The following is a 25685-nucleotide window of genomic DNA, read 5'->3' as shown; positions in this document are numbered from 1 at the left end:
GGAGCTCCATCATGGAGGACGCCTCGGCACGTCCAGGTTTGCAGCTGCAGCCCGGGACAGAGCAAACTCCACACATTGATTTTCTAATCACAGCTGCTGAATTCAGGAGTGAAGTTTGGATCTTTGTCTTTTGCTTTGAGCTTGGATAGACTGATTATGTGGGGCTCAGTTCTCTTCACGTGATGGCAGCCGTTTGTGAGAAAGGTTTCATGCTCACCTTAGACACACACGGCTGTGAAAGCGACAACACAACACAGAAGCCAGGCCGGGGCCTTGAAGCACTCACCATAAGACTCTGGCAGGTCTGAGGGAGCAGTCTGTGGCAGCGCTTATGGACCAGCAGTTTGCAGGTGATACACTTGTAGCCCTGCGTGCCCAGCCCCCATATCCTTTCAGCACAGTGGCCACAGTAGGCTTTCTGCAGGGGACACACACGTGCACACACACACACACAGGTTAGAGTGACTTAGTGCTCAGCATTCTGTTTTTCTGCTCTGACACCCTTCATGTCTGCATGTACAAATGAGCCCACATCATGATACTTCCACTTCCGTCTGGACGCAGCTGAGCTTCAGAGCAAGCGTCTCCATGCCGGTACCATCTCTGCAGCTGAACACTCACTGATCCAAGTGGGAACAACATGAAACAAACCCAGAAACCAGCCGATCTGAACACATGAGCCAGAGTGAGCCAAGCTCAGACAGGCAGACATTTATGACCCTTCCTCGTTTTATTTGGTCATGAAATGACAAAAACACCACTTAAACAATGACAGATGGGTTTTTAAAAATTATTGAACAATTCTTAGCTGCTGTAGAACACTATGTGCATAATGGAAACACATCAAGAATAATAAAACAATAAAAAAATATATTTTTTAATACTTAACAGACATGGGGCTTTAGGTCAAAATGTCAGAGTGGTCAGTATTTTATATCTTTTACCTTTTTTTTGTTTGACCCGGCAGAACAAATGAGGATGATATTCACAAAGGTGGTCCTTTTCCTCCTTCAAATGACCATGAAATTGAGCAAAGTGGATTTGCGATAGTAAATTTGCCTCATGGAAACACATCCCTTTCCAAAAAACTACCATTCAACAGGTTTTTGTGCTTGAAGGAGTCGGTTTTTGAGGCGTGTCGACTTTGACTGCAATGAAAACCCTTTTCCAGTTGCACAGGCAGGGCTCTGGACGTAAACTTTGACTGGTTGCACCGACAGGAATGTTTGGTGCAGCCACCTTCTTCACCACATTGCATTTAACTCAACACTTTTCTATGGCCATTTTCCTCTTTAATTGCTGTCAATATCAGCAGGAAGGACTTGAAAATGATTAACTTAACAATCGACAATAACAATAATGATTAATGAACTGCTGTTGCTGTTTTGAACATGTTCTTGTAACTTTTTTATCAATATGGAGGACATGTATAAGAGAATTTAAGATTAAAACTGCATTTCTGAGTATTTCTTGATTCAATTCAGAGCAAATTAAGGCGAGGCGTTTGAAACAGCTGGTATGCTGGCCTTCCTGCTCCGCTCCATGCTGATACATTCACTGACTGTCAGACAAACGTGTTTGTCTTTGTTTTCCTGGACAGCTACGATATCGCTGCCATTTTTGTTGCACTGTAATGTCAGCTTGGGGGTGTGAGGGGGCTGTAAGCTGGTGGCAGGGAATGTAAACAACGATTTCATCTGATATCAACGTGGGGTTACTTCCGCGCCAACAGTCCTGCCCACAATTCAGAGGTGAATTTCTCATGAGCTCCTCCTCTGCACAAACCATGTCCTAGAAAACGACACAGGATTCAGATTTTGTCTGAAAACAGCATCATCATCATTAAAAGATGACTCAGAAAAATGATCAGACAGCTGGTTCTGCGCTTCTCCACGGCAGAATTACGTTAACAGTGGAAAAGGTACGATAGACAAAACACTGTAAACACTGGAGCTCTGGCATTAAAGGGTTAGAAATCATATCAAATCAATATTTATTTATTAAAAAGAGCTTCTCATGCATTGTGCAGCTTGAAGCGCTTTACATTCAAAAACAAACACAAATATTACAGCAAAAACCTAAATCTCTGTGGCCCTGAGGTTCTCCGGCTGGCTGTTCCACAGGCGAGGACCGTAACGAAGCCTCGCCATAAGTTTATGTCCTCAGCTTAAGGACAACCAAGAGACCAGCACCAGAGGACTTCAGAGTCCACGAGGGCTCATACTTTAAAAGTAGATCACTCAAATCAGAAGGCCCAAGACCATTAAAAGAATCTTAAAATCAATCCTGAAACCAAAGTGAGCCAATGCAGTGATTTTAAAACAGATGTAATGTGTTCCCGCCCTCTGCTATGGAAGCGATTATGTAGCATAAATAAAAAGCAAAGTCAAAACCAGAAATGCTTTTTCATTTTCAAAATGAAGCTGCATTTTTTGACTCAAAAATATAATGAAAAAGCAATCCACCAAAATGCTTTTTCATTTCCTTCCTCAACACAGCTTATTCTGTCACTTAATTAAAATTAAAATGAAAATGGTATTTGACATTTCATTTTCAAACAGTTCTCTGGTAAATGTGTAGCATAATTCATTTAGAAATGTCTAATTTGACCATTAAAATGGATTAATAGAAATGCTTTTTAATTTTCAAAATGAAGCTGCATTTTTTGACTCAAAATTAAAAAGAAAAAGCAATATTTCAAAATGCTTTATCATTTTATACTTCAACACAGCTTATTCTGTCACTTAATTAAAATGATAAAAAAAAATGGTATTTGACATTTCATTTTCAAGACGTTCCATGGTAAATGTGTACCAAAATTCATTTAGAAATGTCTCATTTGACAATTAAAATGGATTAACAGAAATGCTTTTTAATTTTCAAAATGTAGCTGCATTTTTTGACTCAAAATTAAAAAGAAAAAGCAATATTTCAAAATGCTTTTTCATTTTATACCTAAAACCGCTCATTCTGTGTCATAATTCAAACGAAAATGCAAAGAGGGGATTGCATTTGCATTTTAACATCCACCCCGCGCAAGTTGTCACAATATTCAATTCGAAAAAGCATTAGCAGAGGGGAGGCGGGGCGATGACGTCACTGCTCTCTCTGTGTGTCCGGCTGCTGACTGACACACACACGCGCACCAAGAGCAGACTGTGTTAGAGCAGACTGTGTGCATGAACTCGTGCCAATGAGTTCTGTAATACAGATACTTTTTGGGTAAACCGAGAGCAGGGCATTACATTCATCTACAAGACTAAAATAAAAGCATGACTCAGCATCTCTGTGCTGGTAAGAGAGAGGAACGGGAGACTCTGGCAATGATGATAAAATCCTGTCTTATTGACACTTTGAATGTGTGAGATCAAATTCAGCTCAGAGTCAGCAGGTAGAGAAAACGTCAGCTCTTCTAGTCATAGTGCAGCAGAATTCATCACATTAATACACATTAATAAGGAACAGGAGCTGGTTTTAGGCCGTCATGAGACAGGTTATTTCTACCCTGCTGATGATGATGATGAAGCTAATTCTGGTCCGGTCCTCTGGCCTTTGTCTGGCCACAGGTGCGCCTAACTAACGGCAGTGAGCAGGTATCAAATCTGCTGGCTGACGATCTGAAATTCCCTGGATGGTGTCCAGAACTTTGGACGTGTTTTGTTGGGATGTCTGCTGCAGGAAAGCAAAGCCCTTTTCCCCCTGGTTCTTCAGAATGGAAGATGAGGTGTGGGGGCCTCTTGATGGGAGCTCACAGCACGAGCTTAAAGGATCAGCTTCCTGTTGCTTTCCCTCCTCTGTGGTCCTGAGAATAAGCTTCTTAAGGAGATTTAATTATTTATCACATTCATCTGCCCAAAGTGTTTCATACACAAGTTGGTGGATAAAACTGACACGTCCATCGGTTCCGTGTGCAAAATATCTTTGATCCAATCAAAGATTGGATTAGAATTGAAGCGTGTACATGGGCCCAGAAAAACCTGATTATAACAAACGTTCACATACATCACACTTTCAGTCAGAACAAATCATGTAGAAATGCCAGAACTCTCTAAAATACCAGAAACTACCATAGAAGAAGAAATATTGAGTTCCGTTGTAAACAAACAAAGCTTCAGCATAGAGCAGGGCGGTATTCCAGGAAGCATGTTTAAACTACCCTGACTTTAAGCCTGAACTCTGGCTGAAATCCTCCTGAACTTGCTTACTCTGGGTATGTCGGTTCCAAAAGACCGGACACGAGTTGCGTAATAACGCTGGACTTGGTAACCCTGGGTTAATGCACGTGCACAGCAGGTACATAAAGACATTCTCAATGGATCGCCGATTTCCGGAGTCACCATGGAAACGTGTGGAGAAAAAAAGAGAGTGCGACACTTCAGTGAGACAGAGTCTGAGATTAATGACGGCGTATGAAGATTATACGTCCATCAAAAAAGTAACACGGCTGCGTCATCAAAAGAAAGAGTTTCTGCTTGTAGTAGAAGAACAGACAAAGTAAACGCACGAGGTTCTGATCTTATTTTCATTTTCCTTGTGACGCATATACAGTGATCCCTTGCTATAACGCGGTTTACTTTTCACGGTTACGCTACTTCACGGATTTGCATCGTGCATTGTGTTCTGCATTCTGATTGGCTAAAAAGTCACTCCGCTTCTTCTCTACCTACGCGTCAATAACGTTGCAGTTTAATATGTACACGTAGGTAAAACAGCTCGCCAAATTTACATTACGTACGTGCAAATTCTCCTGCAACTTCGAGTTTCTCTGAAACCCATAGAAAAAGAGCGACAACAACTGCCTATCACTACTATATGGAGTCAGGATGCAGCGGCTCAGTCTGCAGAGCAGTGAAATACACCTGAGTCACTATTTGTCCCACTGTACTTTGTATTTTTTTCATAATCACTTTAAATTTTCTCCCATTTAATCCAATTACTCGGGTCGCAGTGGGCGGGGCTAATCTCCGCAATTTGAAGCCTTCTTTTCACATTGATGATTCAAATTATTATTTGACAGTACAGAAATTATTTGTTGAAAAAAACGTTTCTAAAGTACTTTTATTTGTGAAACAAATTGAGCCTGTAAAATGGTTTGTTCTTTCTTTTCAATGTATAATAGAGTATTTAATTGTATAATAATTGTAAAAAAAAATTAAGGTTTCTACTTCATGGATTTCGCCTATCACAGGTTCTTTTTGGAACGTAAACAAAGGTTTTACTGTATATATAACTTATCCAATTTTGCAAATTTAATGAATTACTTCTATTGGTAACAAATAATTGAGTTACATTTATTCAACCTAATTTCTTACGTCTATAAAAATCAATAATTGTTTATACAACTCAAATTTACGTATTTATCTAACTAAATGTCATATTACTCCAATTCAATTAAGATTTTTTCCATCTTAATAAATTATAATTCTTGAACTCTCATGTGTCTAAGTTTGAGCCGGCAGATATTCTCATTTGTATAAAAATAAAAAGAACGAAATAATATGCACAAAGTGCATTAATTCAGCTAGGAATTGTTTGTCATTGTCATTACATCGCTTGATGGTAGGGGTGCGATATGAACTCATCATCCTCTCCCTCATGGTGCAGAGACATAAGCACAGTTGGACAAGATAACTCAGCATAACACAGTAAAACAGCTAAACAACTAAACACATTTGGACAAAAACCCACACTTAACCCAAATCCATCCAGACAGGCAAAGGGAATGGTATCCCACAATCCCTTGCGGTGCCGATCTAACAGCAGCACCAAAGTTACACCTACTTGATTGAATTAATTTGAATGAAAGTAAAATAACTGTCTGAAAACTACGTGTTATTTTTAAACTGACTTAACAAAAAAAATCAATGATTTATCTTAACTGAAGCAAATAATTAAGTTAGATCAATGTAAAAAGTTTATCTTTCCAACATCCATATGTGGTCTTATCACCCTCTCATGGTGGAAAACGTTTTATCTGAGCTTCTTCATCCACTAAATCATCTTCAAAGGGACACGCCGTGCTGCTTCACCTCTGAAAACAAACTAACCTTCAACTAAACAGGTTTTTATTATTGTTGTGATTATTATCAGGGCCTGTTTGCTGATCATTTTTTTAATCTGTGCTTCTTTCCTTGGCGGAACAGGGCCATAAGAAGGGTTAGTATTTGGTGTAATACGTGCCAACGACAACATTTAGCTGTGGTTGTAGTTCAAATCCATGCAGTCAATGCTGCAATCTGCATCTTTGCTGCACGTTAATATGTGGGAATAACATCAGTCTTTATTTTTGCTTGACACGATTGGAAACACAAATTTACGTGATTGTTTACATGGTTTCTCAAGGCCGTGCAGCGTTTCTGCTTAGAAAATCCACCTCTGTTAGCTCACACACCGTCCCAAAGCCGCTCCTCTGCTTGGAGACTGTTTTACCGGGACACCCAGACTGCAGTCTGAAGCCTCCTCCGGACCGCAGTCCGTAACAAAGCACCTCCCCTGCCTGCAAACACGAAGCTACGAGTCCAGCTGTTCTGCTCAGAGACGTGGTTCACACGGGTGGAGCGGGCGACCGGTCCTGTTCGTGCTCCAAAGCCTCCTCTGGAGCCACACCGTCTATGCATGACGTAAACCAGAGCAGCAGTGACCCACGATCAGAATAAACTGTTTCTATGCAACACCATCGGATCAATAACCCACCTATCTCCATCAGAGAGAAACTTTGATGCAGATGAGTCTGATTGGAGCAGAGGATTCTGAACGGCGTGTTTACATGACACATTTTTATTCTGATCAGGCGTTTACTCTGATTACTTTTGTCCTTGTGACCGCAGCTGTTGACTGATCAGAACAAATACAGCTTTTCTGCTGCAGTGTGTGTGTGTGTGTGTGTGGGGGGGGGGGGTTAAAGAGTGGAGTCAGTAGAAAACAGGTGGGTGGTGTATCTTCAGGACCAGGATGGACGGCCCAACCTTACAGAATGTGGACGGTTGTCCTGCTGAAGACCAGATGTCATTGTTTAAATTAACAATGACAGACTTTTGTGGCTCTAATGATTCTCTCAAACTGTCTGTCGGACCTCAGTTCACAGCACAGCCTAGAGGCTGGACTATTCCTGTCCTGGTGCACTTCCTCACATGACATCAGATCAGAACCAAACTTAGAGGATACTGACACTACTGAAGGTGTTGTGGGTTCAGACCCATGTGAGACAGGTTAGCGTTACATACTGATGATGCGTAGATACAACAGTAATGCTATTCCAATTAAAACCTGGCTAAAACGTGACGGGAGAGGAAAAGCTCTATGGCAGGGGTCGGGAACCTTTTTGGCCAAGAGAGCCATAAATGCCACATATTTTGAAATGTAATTTCGAAAGAGCCATACAATAATTTAGTGTCCCTTCCCCACACTGAGGCACGGAGACTTAACCTCTTTTAAAGTTCTTTATTCCGATTACTGCAGACCGCAACAAACGCCGTTCAATTCATTCAGCAACTCCTGAATCTCTCCCGCCGAGACGAGAGCGCTTCTCCCAACTTTATATTCCCCTGCTCCCGCTGCAGCCCTCCCATTTCCCTTATTCGGCCCATAGCTGAACCCCATTGGTCCAAACTACCTAACAACAGGCTGAGCGACAGAACTGAGAGCCAATCAGATCTCTGCTTGACGCGTTCAATGAACTCCAGAACTTTTAACGCGGCCCAACAGCCACCCAACTCAGTCCGCGACAATTTGTTTAAAACTAAATATATAAATGAATGTGTGCATTTGATTTAATTTCAACATTTTTAAAGTACAATAAGTCTGTGGATTCTTTTTAATAACATTGTTATTCTGTTGCTAATAAATGATGAGTATTTCTCGTGGTAGTTTTGCTGATGGTCTAGTCTGGTTGATCCGTGGTGAGTTTCTGCTTCATGCAGGCGTTGAGACTTTAAACGTCATCGTAGGTCTGAATGTTTTGTAGATGTGAGACAGACTGATCACATGCAGACGGGGAGCCAAACACACACTCACACGCCGCAGTGGGTGACAGGCAGCGGGTTTTACGTTTTTACAATCCCTGCGCGATTCACCTGCTGTCCCCACAACCCCTCACCCCCACCCTCTGCTTTCTCCCTCACACATCCCGTCTCCGCATCTGCGCGCTCTTTCTCAGAGACGGGAGCGCGTAGTTTTATGCACGTCAATTCACAGGTTTCCAGCTGGTACAAACTCTGTGAAATAATAGATAATAGTAACTGATAGCGCTGGCGCAGATTTCTCTCTCTAAGCACCGCTACTACTTTGCGCCTCTAGCATCGCATCGCGCCCGAGAAGGACTGGACTAATGATAAAAAAAAAAGTATAATTAAAGATTTGTCTGCGAGCCACATGTGACCATCAAAAGAGCCATATATGGCTCGCGAGCCATAGGTTCCCGACCCCTGCTCTATGGTCATAAGAATGATGACAGACATTGAGACATTAGGTTCTGTGGTGACTCTAATCTACATGTCAGTGTACGTCCATGATGGTCTGGACTGTTGCATCTCAGGTCTAGATTTCTTCAGGGGGGGGGAGTAAAGTTGTCTCTGTTATGACATCGCTGGCAGGAGGTGCAGCGTAGTTTTAGGATCTAGTTCAGAGAAACGTTTTTGATGCCGTCCTGATGCTGAAGAGTCACCTTGTTACAGAACAGCGTCTCCAGGGACCTCACTCTTAAGCTCGTGCTATTTCTGGATCACAGGACATTTTGTCTGCAGCTCAGCATCCCTGCAGACCAAGAACTCATCACCACAACACCTCCCAAGGGAGTCCCAGCTCTGTTGCCATGGGAACGCTTCAGTGTTTCAGCTTCATTCGTCAGGCCAGCTTTAAAGACTTCACAGTTTGTGTCTTTACAGGAACAACTTTCAGCTAAAAATCTGTATGTCACAACTCATGATCAGATGACAAGATCCCAGAAATCAGCAGAGCAGGGAAACCTGGGAAACCTGGAATCAGGATGGACGGACAGGTGTCCTCCAGGCCTGCAGGCGTCCCCCCTCCCAGCCCGTTTTGTCTGTAGTCTCAATCGGCTACAATTTCTCATGATTCTGTCCGTCAGGTCAGCTGGCGCATGACGGCGAAGCAGGAGAAGTTTCTACAGACCGAAGAGGCGCTTGGATGAGCGGATGATCACAATCCAGCCGCCCTGAAGAACAGAATCCTGAGCTGATGAAGGACGATCTTCACGGACATTCTCATCCTAAACTCATTTCTAACATCCAACTGTTTCTTCATGCGCCGAAAGTCACGTAAAAACACACTTTCTGTTGGATGATACCTGAAAAAGGCCTTCATAAATCATCAGCCTGTTCCGGCAGCTCCGTCTTCGTTGTGTTTTTGACTCATTTCTGCTACTGTTTAGTACAAAATGTAACTATTTTTTTTCTTCTCTTCCTTTACTTCAGTAACATTACACACCTATGGATGTGTAAATCACGAGACTAGTTTTCTGGCTCTTTTAGGACGTGTACTTTTACCACCATTTTCCACCACTACTTTTGTCTTTTCTCTTGATATTTATTTTCCCAAGTCTTATATTTCTTGTTTGGCTGCTGTAACAACTAAATTTCCCTCCCGGTATCAATAAAGTCTTATCTTCAATATTAAAGAGATAGTGAGCTCTTTTTTATTATTTTCCTAAAGACTCACTTTATGTCTTAGTGATATTTTCAAAATAAAAGCACATGTTGAGCTTCGCTGGGCTCTGATCACTGTCATAAAGTTACAGTGACTTAGCTTTTAGCTGGACCTCCTATTGCTGCAGTCATTACAGTTACAAACTGCAGGAATATGAAACCATGGAAACAAGGACCCTTGATCATCTCAGAAAACTAGCATCCATTTGCTTAAGGGACAAACGCCTCGGCAGATGAGCAAACATTGCTGGTTCAGTCCCTCCACAGGGTGGCGCTCTACACTGGAGCAGCAGGGGGAGATGGAAGGAAGAGGAATGACGATGAAGGTGTGGAGACTGAGAGGAGGAGAAGGAGGGATTGGAGAAAGAGGCAGAAATCTGACCTACTTCTCTTCTTTATGTGCTGGGAGCCGCATAGAGCAGCAGGCTGGAAGCTGGCATGGCAACAAGAGCAGAGAGACCCCCCCCAGACTGAAACACAGACTGCCAGGGATTCAAAAATCCCGTTTGAAGCTGAAGACAAATCTGCTTTCAGGCTCCGTCTCATGTAGTGGTGAAGGCAGACAGAGAGGAGTCTGATCTGACTGCAGGAGTTCCAGCTTTTAGACGCTGCTTGAACACGTGCACAGATGTGCACATCTCTGGGACAGCGTGAACTATGCATCAAATCCAGACCTTTATAATTCAGCAGCAGTGCACAGATCCCTGGACAAACGCGTGCACGTGGAAGATGAGACAGTTCATGACGCCTAGGAGGAAGGACTCTGAAACTCCAGCTCATCCGACAGAGCCCAATCAATAAGGTTCAGTCCAGATTCTTAGATGATCAATGCACGGCGGTCCAATCACAGCTCTCTGGCTCTCAGAGGCTCCGCCTCTTCTGCTCCTGGGTTCATCAGCATCTTATAACAGTAGGAAACTGATTTACAAACTGAACAGTCAGAAGAACAAAATAATTCAGAGCTCTGGACGTCTTTTGGTTATCAGTGCAAATGATCACAGCATGTGACGTATGCAGCGAGGGGGGGGGCTCAGGAATGAAGTATAGAAAGACAGTCTGTATCGCTCCAGCACGAGGTCAGAGACGTCCAGAGCTAAGTCCCAACACGACCCAAAGGCCTCTGAGGACCTCTCATGGTCAGCACCGAAAAACAAATGAATCCTCCAAGTTCAGCCTCATCTGACCATCCAGAAGAGATATTCCCAAATCCCTTCTTCTTTCTTCCACCCTGGTTCATATCACAGATCATCTGATTTAAATGTTCATTTCCTTGTGTAATCAGTGAACTCTGTCTTCTTCTGGAAACAATCTTGTTCTAAACTGGTTTGCTTTAACCTCAACTCAACCAATCCACAGCTCTAGAGCCGCCTTTCTGAGCATGCTCCAACAGACGCTGGGCCATGTGAAGGTCTTCAGAGGCCCGGTGGTCATGTGACCTCATGTTTGGTTCATCAATTTAATCTTCAAGGCAAAGACCCCAAATGGAGTGAGCTTTCATCAGAAGGTCTTCTTCTCTCTGGAGGAGGTTAATAAAAGGCTTTAGGTCTACGTCTGCCCAAGAACGTTGGAGATGAACCAGCAGACATCAGGCTGAGCATCAAGCCCAGGTCTGACAGAAGCCCCTCCAACCAAGCAGACGGACTTTACACCAAAACAGAGAGACATGCTGAGAGGCTGAAGGCCGGAGCTGCTGGAGATCAGATTCCATCATCAGGGACTCTAAGAGGGTTTACTGAAAGAGCAGGCCTGGAGAAGTCCATCTGCTGACTTCATTCAAAGACAACCTGATCCGGTTCCTTCCTCTGAACCCCTCAAAGGAAATATTCCCAATGAATGAAGACGTTCCAGAAGAACTGGTAGAGTCTCACTGAGACACTCACCCTGTTAAAGCGCTTGGCCTGGAAAAGATGTCCGTTGACCCGGTAGAGCTTCCTCCATCTTCTGGCTCCGCGGCGATAGATCGATTCTGGAAGAGAAAAAAGACGCTTGTGAAGATCGCTGAGGCCAAAATGGATGGGGGGGGGGGGGGGGGGGCTTCCACCACACCCTCCCTCCTTTAACCCCTCCCTTCATTTTTCTCATTCAATCTCGTCCCACTTTGATCATCTTCTGGTTTATCTTCGAAGCGTTCCAGTGGTCTTTAATTAGGATTATTTTATGTCGTAGTAAACCAGCACTCATTTCCCATCATCCCTTTGTTTACGCTCTCTCTAGCTAGCTTACAGCCACTTGTAACCCAAGCTAACAGTAGGGGTGAAACAAAAATGGCGAGCAATATGGTCGCTATCCACCCGTGCAGATTAGATCCAGATTCCAGCTCAGACCAGGAAACAAAGACGTTCATGGATGTGTTTGTCTGCAGGATGATCAGAATGGAGCAGAGCAGGAAGCTTGTAACCTGCCGACTGTAGCCCTTATGTCACTGCTAACAGCTTCCTACAACAGAGATTTCAGAACAAACTGAATGAAGAAAAACCCAGTAATGCAGTTTTAATCTTAATTTTCTTAATCTATGTCCTCCTTCATCAGAAGAACATGTTCAAAACACTAAAACACCATTCTCGTTAGAGTGGCTCTTTGAATCTTCTAAACTACTGAAGGACCAAACACAGAGTCTTCATAAACCAAACCAGAGGTCCTCCTCACCTGGATCAGGTGTGTCATGTCAGTCAGTAACAACTCGGCTCACTTGACTCGATCATTGTGTATCTGCTGCCCCCCCCTCTGTCCTCTGCTGAAGGGTGTGACAGCCCCCTCCAACAACTTCTGTTTTCATCGCGCCTGTTGCCATGGCAGCCCAGCCCTCCACACTATGAACAGGATGTGGAGAGGAAACCATCTACCGGAAAGGTTTGTGATTGGATGGACCGACTGGCAGAGAACATGCTGGACATCAGATCTGCGATGATGAAAAAGTGTCCCTCAGGAAGGGCGGGAAAATAAATTCATTCAATTATTTCAAATTTGCTGTTCAGGAGGATTTCTTTTTAGGAAAATCAGGGGCTTCTTGGGCTTCCGTTGTTCGGAGTAAGGTCAGTAATGTTTGTGGATAAAGTAGAAAAAACAAACCAAACTGGCGATAAAACACATAAATATAACAGATACAAACCATGTCTACAACATGGACACATTGTGACTTTTCCTCTTTAATTGCAGGTCATGTTATGGTTTTTAATGAGAAGATGAGGTTAATGCCCAGCCTGTTAGTGGTTCTTAAGAAAAATAAAACAAAAAACATGGGAAAAAAACACAAAATATTCAAATGAAACACGGATGTTTCTGTTTTGGTCTGCATCCAAGCCACACATCACAGGTGCAATAAGATCTACAGGTAAGTACAGCAAAGCCGAAGCCAAGTACATCACTGCAGAGTCACATGCAGGCAGGCGGCCATGTTTGGAGCAGAGCAGGAACAAATGTCAACTTTTAAGAACTTCATCTCATAAGTTTAAACTACAGTTTTCTCATTCAGGGCGTGGCATTTGGATTTAAAAATACTATCAGTTGGAAAATAGCCTTACTGACCATCAACAACAAAAACAAATGTGTTCTTGCAGCGCTGCACCTGACAGACTGACGTCAGGATGGAGATGAGCAACAGCCCAATAAAGTCTCATCCTCCATCTGGTTCTTCTGAACTCAGGATGTTTTACTGATGCTGGTCAGTAACTGTAGGAGAACTGGATCAGTGTGTGACCCATAGTCACCATAGAAAATGCTCTACTTGCCTCTCCATCCAAGTGAAGCCAATTCAGTCGCCATTTTGCCTCAATATGGACGCCGCCATGTTTACTGATGTCCTCAGCCAGGCAACATCAGTGAGCAGTGATTGGTCCAAGTCGGTCTGAGTCAACGTTTCTATGGCAACTGCTGATTCCAATGAGGAGTGAGCCTATCGGAAGGCCACACCCCTTCCGGGGAATCTGTCAATCGAACATTTCAAATGTTTGTGGTGGGGGCCAGCAGGCACCACATGTTTTTATTGAGGCGTCTGATTGGCCAGTCAGTCTTAAATAACTTCCAATAAAGACATATTTTTCTAAACAAAATGAGGATCATCAAGAAGATGTTAAAACAGGTTATCAGATCCAGAATGGTTCTTCTGACCAGTAGAATGACTGATTACAGCTGTTACTTCCAGGTACTTCCTGTTTGGACTCTGAGGGGGGAGGAGTCACTCAGTCCAGTTTTCTTGTATAGTCAATGCTGCCAGCTGCAGGAAGAACAAAAAACCAAAACCACAAAGATAAAAGGCCTCAGTGATCCACAGGGAGAGTTGTGGACCATGATGCTCTGTTCTTGTCCTCTGATCCAACCTGCAGCATGGCTCAGCGTCTAATTTGAAGGCTGATCACTGGATGTTTGCAGATTTGATCAGACTATCTTCAGCTTCTTCAAGTCTTGATCTCTGAGGTTTAAATGGAAGTTTTGAGGCTGGAGTTTTGGGTCAGAGTCTGGATCCCAGATGCAGAAGAAGGATCATTTCAAATCTGTTTGTTTTGAATTTGGTTACATGTAGAGAGTTTAAATCTGATTCCAAAACATTATCATCATAAAGTGAGCTTCCAACTGACTTAGATTCTGCTGCTAGTCACTCATGCAATGAAATCTCTCTAGAGGTTTGGACAGACAAACTTTTAAAGCATCAGGAGCAGATCTGAGAGGAACTGAACTTTGAAACCACAAGCTTCCAGTTTTTATGAACATTTATGTTTTCTGGAGGAATATCAAAACAGAATATGAAGAAACCTCTGTGAGCTGGAGGCATTTAAAGGACCTGAGCTACTCGGATGAAGATGAAGAACATCATCAAAGCCTACTGTGACACATGACACCATCTTTGGCTTAAAGGAGCTGCTTTCTCCCACCAGGTCAGAGCCAGTCTGGAAGAGTCTGGGGTGGGGGGTCAGATAAGTGTGGGATGTTTAGCTTCACGTTAGACAGGAAACTGCAGCCTGAAGGCAGGGATACAGGCAGCAGGAGCAACCCCCCCACACCCAGCCTCCGGGCATCATGGGGCCAGAGGAGTGGGTGGGACTGAGGACGAGTCACATACGGGTGAGTCATTCCTGCTGGACGTCTCCATGGTAACAGATAAGACTCTCAACCTGCTGTCCAGCAGGGACTCCTGCACCTCCCCCTCCCCCTCAAGAAGCAGTGCACTGTGGGAACTTTTCTGTCAAGGTGCATCATGGGATGTTTCTTCTAAAGAGAGAATGCTTGTTGTGGGTTTAGCCTGGATTTAATGGGAGCAGTCGAGTGATTCTTTCCCAAAGAATCCAGTTCATTCTGAACGGGGGGGGATGTGACACACCTCAGCATCTAAGCACCATCACAGCTGGGTTCTGACGGCCCTTACCAACTGAGAAATCATTCATTCTCATCATCTCTGGTTCATTACATGTTTTTCTTTGCATTAGCTCCCTTTAGAAGTTTGATAAATCCTCATGGAGTCCATAAAACTGTAACCGTGGAATCCTAAAATAGACAAATGTCCTGCAACATCCTAAGAGGAGAGAAGTTTGAAAAGTTTGATGAATTGGTTTCATGGGAATGGTGAGGACAGGAATCCTCTGCCTGTGTTTGTCAGTGAAAACCAGAAGCTCTGCAGCTTCAACGCCATGAGCTCAGAGGAAAAGCTCTTCTTTAGCCCGCTGTCGCTCTAGTTCACCTGTCGTCCAGATATTTATTAGGAACATTAAGAACTTTCAGTAAAAGGCTCACCTGGCTCCACACCTCTACTGTAACATGTGACATCAGTCTGACTTCCTGCTCCACATAGTGATGAAATACTGTAGTAAATACGTCTCATTCAGCAACGATTCCCAAATCACATTTCAACCAGAATGCAGAGTAACTTCTCTCAACACAGACGTTAAAAAACCTAAAACACTTTGATCAGAAGCATTTTAAATTGGTCCAGATTGGAGCTGCATGTTCTGATGCACAGCTGCCTGGTTTCTCCACGCATTCCTTTCAGCCGATCCTCTTCCCCTGACTCAGCTGAGGGACAGCGGCACCCGGGAGCCTCGGGGTATTTTCTGCATCCATCCACCTCATTCTTAGAGCAGGAGGGACACGCAGCTAATGGTTTACCGGTGGATGCAGGTTTAACGCAGGAGCCCAGTCCCAGCAGAACGGAGAGCGAGCTCAAAGACCTCATCCAAACCCACCAGAGGCACAAATGCCTCAGAAAGGCTTGTGGCTGCTCCTCACTCCTCCTCTCTGTTTGCTGTCACCAGGAGGAGGAGGAAGACTCCTCAGCTCTGCTCCTGTCCTGCTCCCACCAGATCCAAGCTTCACATGCCCTCCCTTCAGCTGACCTGACATGACCCCTACCTTTGACCCTGAAGTAGACGAGCAGCGTGAACAGCATCCCTCCAGATGAACGACTCCTTCATCCTCTGGATCTCACAATGATCTGCTGCTCCTCTTCTGCTCCTCTCCTGTCCATTCTACCTTCCTCCCCCTCCTCGTGCTTCCAAGAAGAACCTCCTCTCATGTCGCTCCCCCCTCTCAGCTGACTTTGCCTTCATTCCCTCCTCCCCGTCCCAGAACCACGAGTGCAGCTGCAGTGAGACCCTGAAACCACACGAGGGCCACAGTGGCTCCCAGTCGAGTGAACCATAAATAAACCTGAGAGTATTTTTAGCTGCAGTGCAGCAGGAGCACATCCTGATGACAACCACACCATAGGGCTGGGAGGTATAGAATTAGATATCACTATATGTTTTATTCATATCAGGCTATAATATCACAATATAAACCAGATAACTACATTTGTCAAATGTATACACTCTGCTCTGATAGACATGTGTCATCCTCAGCAGGTTGTTTAGATCTAAATGTTTATTTCCTTGTTATTTCTGGATAATCCTGGTTTCCTTCAGTGACATTGAACATGATTGGTGGATCTGCTTCAGCTGATAAAACAGGTTAATGCTGTTTCCAGTTTTAGAAGGAAGATGACTTCTGCACCATTTGCAGCACATTACTCTGTTTTATGTCAGATTTTAAATAACTGTAATAACTCCACACAGAGGCAGAAATAAAAGTTTTGAGTCACCGACCATGTTGGCCGTCTGATTAAACAAAATCTACCAGCTAAACATATTTTTTACTGGCCAAATTATAACATTATTCAAACAGAAATACCTTCTGAATTTTTTTAAAGAAAATGTAACTGCATAATAGTATTTTATAACTGGTTTGAAGACGTCTTTATTGTCATCTAACTATAAACTCCAATTCAAACATGCTGAGAAAACAAGAACAGATTAACACTAGATTTCCTAATTCTGCTTCCAGGTGATCACATTTTATATTAAATCATAACAAAAACAGCCTGAAAACTTTCATGTTTTTGATTATTGTTACTTTCTATCATTGACATTAAAGCTGACGCTCTCATTAGGGAAACAACATCTGACAAGTGACCGTTTTTGGAGGAACATCGGCTCTGTAGCGCCACAAAGACGCTGCTAAAACAGTGGATTCAGTTCTGTTCTGGTATTTATGAAATACCGTTTTATTCATGTCCTATGAACTCATCTTGTTGTATTTATCCACCACGTCTTAAAGGGCGGTCCGTGTTATATAGACTCATGTTTGTATCGAGAAAAGTTATATCGCTACTTTTCGTTTTATCGCCCAGCCTTAAGAGAAACATCCGAACAAACGTCTGCTGCAGTTTTCACATTTACGTGCATCTCCTGAATGCAGCATGGAACAAGGTAAGCCTCCCCCAGACTAATCAGAAGGACTTCAAACATCAACTCTCACACCCACAGTTCTGGTTGTGGTTTGTAACCATGACAACGGCTGAACTGAGAGGAGCTGCAGGATCAAAACAAGCAACACACCCGTTAGTCAACAAGAGTTTGTCCTAAACAAAACCAACACCTTCGGAGTCCCCGCAGATCAGACGGCAGCCCACCGACCCGCTCCACCACCTGCAGGGTGTCCTGCTGTGACCTCCTCTGGATGGACTCACCCATGATGCCTCACTGTGGAGGAGTGGAGTGTCACCCCCTCCACATCTCCAAACCTCCTCTGATGGTCCATTTCCATCATTCCCATCCAAATCTTCCAAGAAAGTCTGGATCAAAGTTCACACGGAAGAGACGACTTCCCTGTTTCAACCATGAACCCAGCTGATCACATCAGCTGATTGATCACATCAGCTGATCGATCACATCAGCTGATTGATCACATCAGCTGATTGGCAGAAGGTAGAAGTTTGGACTAAAATCTGCATCTGTCACACCCTGAATGTGCAGCAACACTGTGACTGACGCTGTGAAGCAATGTCAATGTTCAGGGTCAAACTTTACAGGAAGACACTGTCCTCACTGACATGCCGTTGTAGTTCATACGTGTTTCACCTCCTCCACACACAAAGACAGCAGTTTACAGTGAACTTCTACTGAACAAAGCTCTGGAACAACAAAGTCCCTGAGCCTCAGTCCTCTGCTCCAAACAGTCTGGATCTAATATCCTTTTGTCTGTTTTATCCAGTTCATTCCAGAGAGAAGGAAAGGCTTTGACTCATGGAAAGTAGGAGGATTTGAATGCCTCCTGGCTCCAACACTGCAGGATTGTTGTGAGATGACACTCAGAAGAACAAAAGTTGAAGGACGTTCGTCAGAGTCCAACCCTGAAAAGGTGGAACTCTAAAAGTTTCTTTGACCAAACTGAAGACAAACATTTCACTGTAAATCGTGGAAAAGGAAATTAAACTGTTGGATCTTCTTTGTTAACAAAGACTTTTTCCAATACTTGATGATGAATCTGTTTCAATTACGCTGTAAAGGGAAAGTGAGATCCTCCCAAAAGAGTTCAGACTATTCAGAAAATGATCAAGAATCATGATCAGAGTATGAGGATGGGAGTGTTCACCTTTGGTCTCAGCATGCATCCTGCAGTTCACCCTCAAACAGCACTTCCAATAATCTGATAGATGGATCGATCATCATCCTGCAGAAAGGTGTGGGATAATCCATCCCATAATAGCAGTGATACAGCAAGGCCTCCCAACACGTCAGCGATCTCTGTCAGACCACAAAGCATCCGGGCTGCACCGTCTAGACGCATGAGGGGGGCTAGAGGCACACCGCCCCCCTCCAGCAGAGATGGACTCTTCCTGCCTGCAGGCTGCAGCAGCAGTTTCTGCATTCCTGAACGTGACGGCGCCTCCGGCTGGACGCACTCTTATCTGACATGTCCCCTCTATCAGCTTTAGCCAGCAGCTCCTCCACTTTGGATCAACACCTTCAAACTCAGCGTGGGGGTCAGCAGAGAGAGGCAGCTGCTGCCCCCCAAGAAGGAAACTCACAGTTCCTCTCATAGTTACAGCGAGGGGGCTGATCCACCCACAACTACTGACAGGTTAAGATATGAAGACAATCCTGTTGTTTGTCTCTTCATGTTCTGCTCAGGAAAAAGAAAAATGTTGTTTCCAGAGAGAACGCTGAAGCTCTGTCCACATGAAGAACCCTGCAACTGTCTGAAATGTTAACATGGAAGGTCAACTATAGTCTTAGATTGTAAAAAGAAGTTCATAACCAAGAAAAGCAAACCAAGCAGCCTCAGTGGGATCCAGCTGCCTCTCAGCAGCATCACTGCAGTCCTGCAGCCTTGCGGTGACCTTCATGCACCCTGGTGACCTTCATGCACCCCGGTGACCTTCCAGGCTCACCTCAGTCCTGCAGCCTAACTGGGTCAGGAATAAACCATCAGCTTCAGCCTCTTGTTGCACCTTTTACCTTCTACCTGCTCCTGCGTCCGGTTCTGTAAGGTTACAGGGATTGTAGCAAGAGCTGTACAGCAGGTTGAAATAACTACAAGGTGACCTCGTCATGCATGAAGGGGGGGCCCAGAACAGGAGTGTAGATGAAACAGTATGGGCCAAAGAAAGGACACAGAGACGATAGAGAGACACCACCAGGGAGGCCTCCTAAACCAGGACAGCAGGACTGCATTTAGCAGCTTAGAGCAGAAAACACGGCATTGTTGGACGGCCTGACTGTACCAGCCGGCGTGACCTCCCAGAAGGAGGTTACAGAAGAGCCGGCCTTTTGTTGTGTGCCCCTCATTGCAGATGTGCTCCGGGCCAACAACATTCACTGCAGGGGCTCAGGAGCGGGGCGACAGTCGCTGAGGCCAAGATGCAAAGACCCAGTTCAGACAAACATCATCCCCCTGGAGGGAAACCCCCCCAGAAGAGAAACCTGCTTTCACTGGATAATTGAGCTCACTGTAAGCTCATGACCCCCCACCCCCAGCAGAGCAGCACTGAAGGAAGACATGCGGGGGGAGTTTTCAGTCAAATATCCTCCTGTCTTAAAGCTGGGATCACCTCTTTGTAGATTTGTGAGAAGAGGATTAGTTTGTCAGGGTTTTTATCGGGGGGGTGACCCACATTTGGGTGGATAAGACAACCGCCACGTTACTTAAAGGTTTACTTCCAAACCAGGAACTGAAGAAGAAGCTGGCTTCAGTTACATTTCATTTGTTCTCTTCAAAAACTCAAAGCAGTTTATCGCCGATCAAACCCGCTGCTCCTACTTCCTGTTCCAGGTCTGCAGGTTCTGCAGCTGAAGCCACGTCAGTGTCTGCATCTGATGATGCAAAACTGACGAGCTTCAAACTAAAAACACATGGTTAGTTCCAATAAAGACACAAAGCTTCAAGATAAAATGCTGACACTGCAGCACACATGGCGTCCGTGGAGCGCTTTTCCCCACAGTGATTTCAGTCACACCCCTGTTGTTGCTGATCTTTGACATGTTCCTGTTATTCTCCCCAAGATGACAGAAAACGACAGCAGCTTGAGGGTCAGGAAGCTGAGATGAAGCTTTAGGCACTACTACTGAGCAGCCTGAGAACCAGAACCGAACTGGAAGCCAGCAGGTTTCACAGCAACTGTAAGGCTGTTCTGACCTCCCTCTGAACACATTTGAGGACCGATTCTATTTACAGGGACCGTTTTGTAGAGGGACGGGGTTCAGAGGAGTCCAGAAGTGGCACTCTGGTTGGTAACAGACGCTGTGACTCCAAACTAAAGAGGAGACCCTCCGTTGTTTAGTTCAAGCAGCATCTCTATACATTGGTGTGGGGGCTAAATGCATAAGTGGACGGCTGTATATTTTGAAGGAACCATGAAGGAAAAGTCCACCCCCCCATGTAGTTTCAGCAGAATGTTGCAGAGACACAGACTGCAGCAGCACGGCTTCATCATTCTAACATTAGGATCCTAAAGGCAGAGAGAACTGTTTATGATGTGTGACCTGGTTACCATGGAAACAGTAACGTCTTCCAGTCCAAATGTTTTCAGTAGACTGATAGAATGCATTAACATTGGTGTTTAGTTTGGCTTAGCGAATGCTTGACCTGTTTCCACGTTTCAGGGTGAAGCGTGAGCTGTGGACGTCTGAAGCTCCAGAGCCTCTTCAACACTCTTCTGTTTGAGAGCAGCACAGAAATGCTGCTTCTTTGCTTTCTCAGGCTGGGAGACTCTCTTGCTGCTTTAGGAGGTTTTGGACAGAAGAGACCAGATCTTGACTCCTCCAGTGAAACCACTGGTCACTGCAGATCTTTCAGGAGTTTTCCATCCAAGCCTGAAGCCAGGAAATGGTTAATGGCGTTGTTTGAGAAGACTTCCCATCCATGAAGGAGGAACGTCCTCACATGGAGGAAGAGTGTGAAAATGTTCCAATAATGTTGGCTAATAACACGCCTGAGCAACCCCCCCCCCCCCCCCCCCCCCAACGGGAACACAGCTCACACCTACAGCCCTGTGATGAGACACCCATGAAACCGAGAGCAGCAATGACTCCTGGGAAATCAGGAATCACAGAGGCTCAAAGTCCTGCTGCTTCAGCTTCTGTTGACCTTTAGCTCCATGAATTCAAAGCTCAGAGACAGAGAGGACCAAACACCAGCTGGAGTCCTGGACCTGCTGGATCAGAACTCCTCCAAGTCCATCCTGTCCCGCCTCACATCATCTATAATCAGAAATCCCCCACACACACACCCCCCACACACACACACACTGGTTTAACATCCCTCATATAAAGAAGTGTGTTTTCTATTTTCACCACAGTCTGTGATTAAAGCAGTGTGCTTGTATTTTTTAACATGGGGGGGGGGGGGTTAAATTCCATTCAGAGCATCTACTGAACAATGAGCTTCTGCTTTTAACGCTTATCATCAGAACATGACGCTATTTCAGCACACAACACAATGTCTCCACGATGTGGACGCATGTCCCCCCTCCATGATGTGGACGCATGTCCCCCCTCCATGATGTGGAAGCTCAGCTCCACAGTCTCATGTCTTCACTCAGCTCCAGAGCTGCACGATGGACAGAATTCTTTCACAGAGACACTGAGCTGCTGCCCGCCGGAGCCATAAAGGTGACCTTCAGCCCAACAATCTCTGCAGGGGTGAGGAAGTTTGATGAAGCATGAGGGGTGCAAGTTTGGCCCCCACGAGGCCCACAAGGCTGCCCCACCCTCAATGACATATTTATTGTAGGACGACTGCAGAGATTCAGTGATGAACCATCTGCAGGCTGAGCAGCTCTGAAACAAAACACTTTGATGTGTCAGAACAACGAGGAGAAACAGGAGCATCAACGGCCCGACTGAGACCAGAATCAGAATTCTGACTTCAGATCAGGTTCTCTGAACCCTCTCAAAGGATCCAGAATGACTGAAAAAGGTACTCTACTATACTATACTCTACTATACTATACCATACTAGGCTAGGCTATACTAGATATGACAGGCAGCCTGTGGTGCCGATGTCTGCGTCTGCAGCTGCTCTCTGCCCGTCTGCCATGGGGGGTTTTGATCGTCACGTCACAGACAGAAGATCCAGATAAAAACCTGTTTAGAAAACAACAACCCTAAAGTAGAATTTTGATCCATTCATGCATTTCCAATTATTCCTCTAAAAACCTGCTCTCTGAGCACCAGCCCCTCCCAATCCAAAAAAACAAGGGGGGGTCTCCCATTGTGATGTCACAAAGTGAGGAACAGCCCCTTCCAGGAAGATTCTGCCCTGCCAGCACCGTCCCCAGGCTAACAAGCACGCTCCCACTTTCTGCATGGAGCTAGCATTCATCAGCTAAATGCTTTGATATAATATGCACAATATTTGCATTCATAATATTTGCAAAAGTTCTGATGTTTGTTTCCGTGGGCGATAAGGAGACACGCTGCTGAAGGCGGATCTAGGATGAGGAAAGAAGGAAAGAAAGGCGGAGTCTTCTTACTTCCAGGTAGCTAAATTGGCCGTGAAAACAAACTCATATTTCATTAAAAAGCATTCTTTAGTGCGCCAAAGGTAATTTTATCATTCGCATGGATTTAGTTGACTGAAAGGCTTAAGAATAGCGTGATGTAGATCCTTGTAGAAGAAAGTCAAACATGGGAGCATCATCGCTCTCAGACTCACAGTGAGGTGGCAGGTGGTGGAGTGCAGTGCAGCCCCTCCTCATCTGTACAGAGTCGTGGGGTCAGAACAGAGTTCACTTGACAGGACCAGACTGACCCCCCCATGCCCAACAGGAAGACCAAACGCAGAAACTCCTATTCTAGTTCAGGACGGCTTTTCTATGATCAAATCTGTGAGTTTCAGCAAAATGGCTCAATAAAAGACAGGTTTAAGTCAAAAATAGAGTCAAACAAACCTCCAGCTGTCCGGGGGTGGGGGTGGGGGGCTGCCTGTTTAGCACTCTGCTGCAGAAAGCTCGCAGTGTTACAGCAGAACAATGGCGCTGTGCTGTGGCACAGTTAACACCGTCCCCACAAAGGCGCCATTGAAAGCCTCAGAGCTGCACTTCTGTGTTAGCATGTTAGCCTGTTAGCAGCTACACCGTTAGGATGGGGGGGGGGGGGGGGGGGGTACGAGGCTGCTGTGATCCTGGTTCACACAAGTCCATGTCCTCAAAATGCTGCAGTCATCAGTGGGTCACACAGGTGAGACCGCCTGGTTTAGTCCAGAGCCCAGCTGGGGGTGTGGGGTTCTGAAGCGGCGCCGCTCGTCCTGCCGGCGCTCACGATGACGGTCCAGCTGCTCCCACAGCAAACAGGCAGGACGAGACGCACACGCTCTGCACCACACTGGCTTTGCTCAGCGTCTCAGCTGAGATTTAGGTCTGACACTGATCAGCCTCTGAAGCCTGAACACCAACAACACAGAAGCTGATGGTCCCGCCTCGTCCTCCAAACATCCTGCAATCTATTCAGGACTTAACAAAGCCCCACCTTAGTTTCTAAACTTACATTATCAATGCAGAAATAAAATAAAGACAAGTGAAAAATGAACGTAAAGCATAAAGAAATCCAAGCAAGAGGACCTAAAACGTTCATTTAATAAAAAAACTGCAAAAAAGGAGGAGGAGAAGGCATGAGAGCTGAAATGAGGCTCATGAAAACTTCTCAGAGGAGGACCTAGAAACATGACACAGTTCCACCAGCTGCTGCTGCTCCCACAATCCCTCTGTGCCACTGTTGCATCACCGGAGCGACTCCACCACATGCTTCCTGTCCTGTCGTACGTGGTTTCTTGAAATCAGGGTCAGTTTTCAGCAAATCAAAGCTTCAAACCCTATTTCCCTGGATAAGCATTAAACTGTGGATGTAGGCGATCATTCTGTTACAAACCACTGAAGTGTTTGAAGCTTCTGAAAATCTGTTTCAGGAGTTGTTGTTTTTTTAAATCCATTCAGTGTCATCAATATTTCTACTGTTCTGCAGAAACCATAGAGAACAGATGTTTCACTAAAACATGCATTTTTGTCAGGAAAACAACAAATGTTTACACAAAACAAAAATGCTGCTTCTCAGATTTTGGCTTCTTTGAGTTTAACTACAACGTCAGTAAAAATAAATCAACTCTCTGAGGGGTTTTTGACCAGACTTGTAGAGAATGGAATGAATGGCACCTGTGTGCTGACACTGATGCGTTACCATGGCCTCAGACTTCTGACCCATTATTCCTCCCTAACGGACAAATGATCAGGCAGTTCAGAAAACAGCTTCCTCTGACACACAGCTAAATCTGGTCGGGTTTAATTATTCATATTTAACCAGAACAACAATAACTCAGCGTAGTCACATGGTTATAATTCATTAAGAAGACAAAAACATGCGTTGGTTTTTCTCTCTTGAAAATAGATTAACTTCATTTTTAAAAGTTCCATTCATTTTCATGAAACAGCCTTTAGATCAGTGACTGATGATCCTTCACAGAAGCTACGTCTGTTCCTGACAAATACAGTGTCTTCTTTGTCATGGCACATTCTATCATATAGACCCACCATATCAGGAGTTTTTTAGTTTTTAAATCCATTCAATCTCATCAATACTTTTACTGTTCTCAGCAGAAAACGGGTCAACTCTGGGTCTGATCGGCTGCTTAATGTCAGGTATGTGTGGGCCGCTGCTTCTGAGGTCAAACTTTATAATATTATATTATTTATAGTATATTATAAAACTCTACTTCATAAACTAAACACAACACAGCACCAGCTTGTTTAACAATGACCTCTGGCAGCTTGTGAAGGGCGAGGACGACTGTCTTCCTTATGAATCTGTAACCTCTGACCCCAACTGAGACCATTTAAACACTCAGGTTGTTATATTATCAGTTTCCAACATGGATTTTTTACAATTCAGCAGAAAAGTTTTAGTCTGAGTGCCGCATATTTATTCATATAATGTTCAATGTTCAAACCCCGGGGAGCCACCAACATTCTTCTTCTGGGCTTTTAAAGTTAATTTTTTTTATTCATTTTGGGTAGCAGCAATTATAAAAAAGGAAAAATAAAATGAAAAACTAGACACAAATAAAACAAGATAAACTAAAATATAGATTAAAAACACAGCTGCCACATTTGACCCTGTGGGCTCTCCAGGGTTAACGTGAGGAACAGGAAATGTTGAACTTTCACAATGTTCTATTTTTGTCAACAGCTTCCCTGCTCTGTTAAGTCTGCAGCCATGTGGGGGCAAA

The 25685-nt window shown here is 44.5% G+C and overlaps 1 protein-coding gene across 3 annotated transcripts in view; it reads right to left on the bottom strand.

Annotated features, from left to right (window-relative positions):
- Positions 1-25685, bottom strand: part of prkcz (protein kinase C zeta) — a 105283-nt gene that overhangs the window by 38992 nt on the left and 40606 nt on the right. The window contains exons 1-3 of one of the 3 annotated variants that reach the window (XM_023957085.1): positions 16002-16130; positions 11543-11628; positions 287-418 (exon numbers count right to left, since the gene is read on the bottom strand). In XM_023957085.1, coding sequence (XP_023812853.1) covers positions 287-418; positions 11543-11628; positions 16002-16038 — 255 coding nt within the window. In that variant the 5' untranslated portion in view covers positions 16039-16130. Of the gene's footprint in view, positions 1-286; positions 419-11542; positions 11629-12771; positions 12809-16001; positions 16131-25685 lie in introns of those variants that run through there. The other 2 variants (XM_023957086.1, XM_023957084.1) reach the window with 2 other exon arrangements.

Source organism: Oryzias latipes, chromosome 7 (assembly GCF_002234675.1).
Source record: "Oryzias latipes chromosome 7, ASM223467v1".
NCBI classification, from domain to species: domain Eukaryota; kingdom Metazoa; phylum Chordata; class Actinopteri; order Beloniformes; family Adrianichthyidae; genus Oryzias; species Oryzias latipes.
The sequence above is the reverse complement of the archived record's forward strand: the minus strand, read 5'-3'. Positions and strand labels throughout refer to the sequence as shown.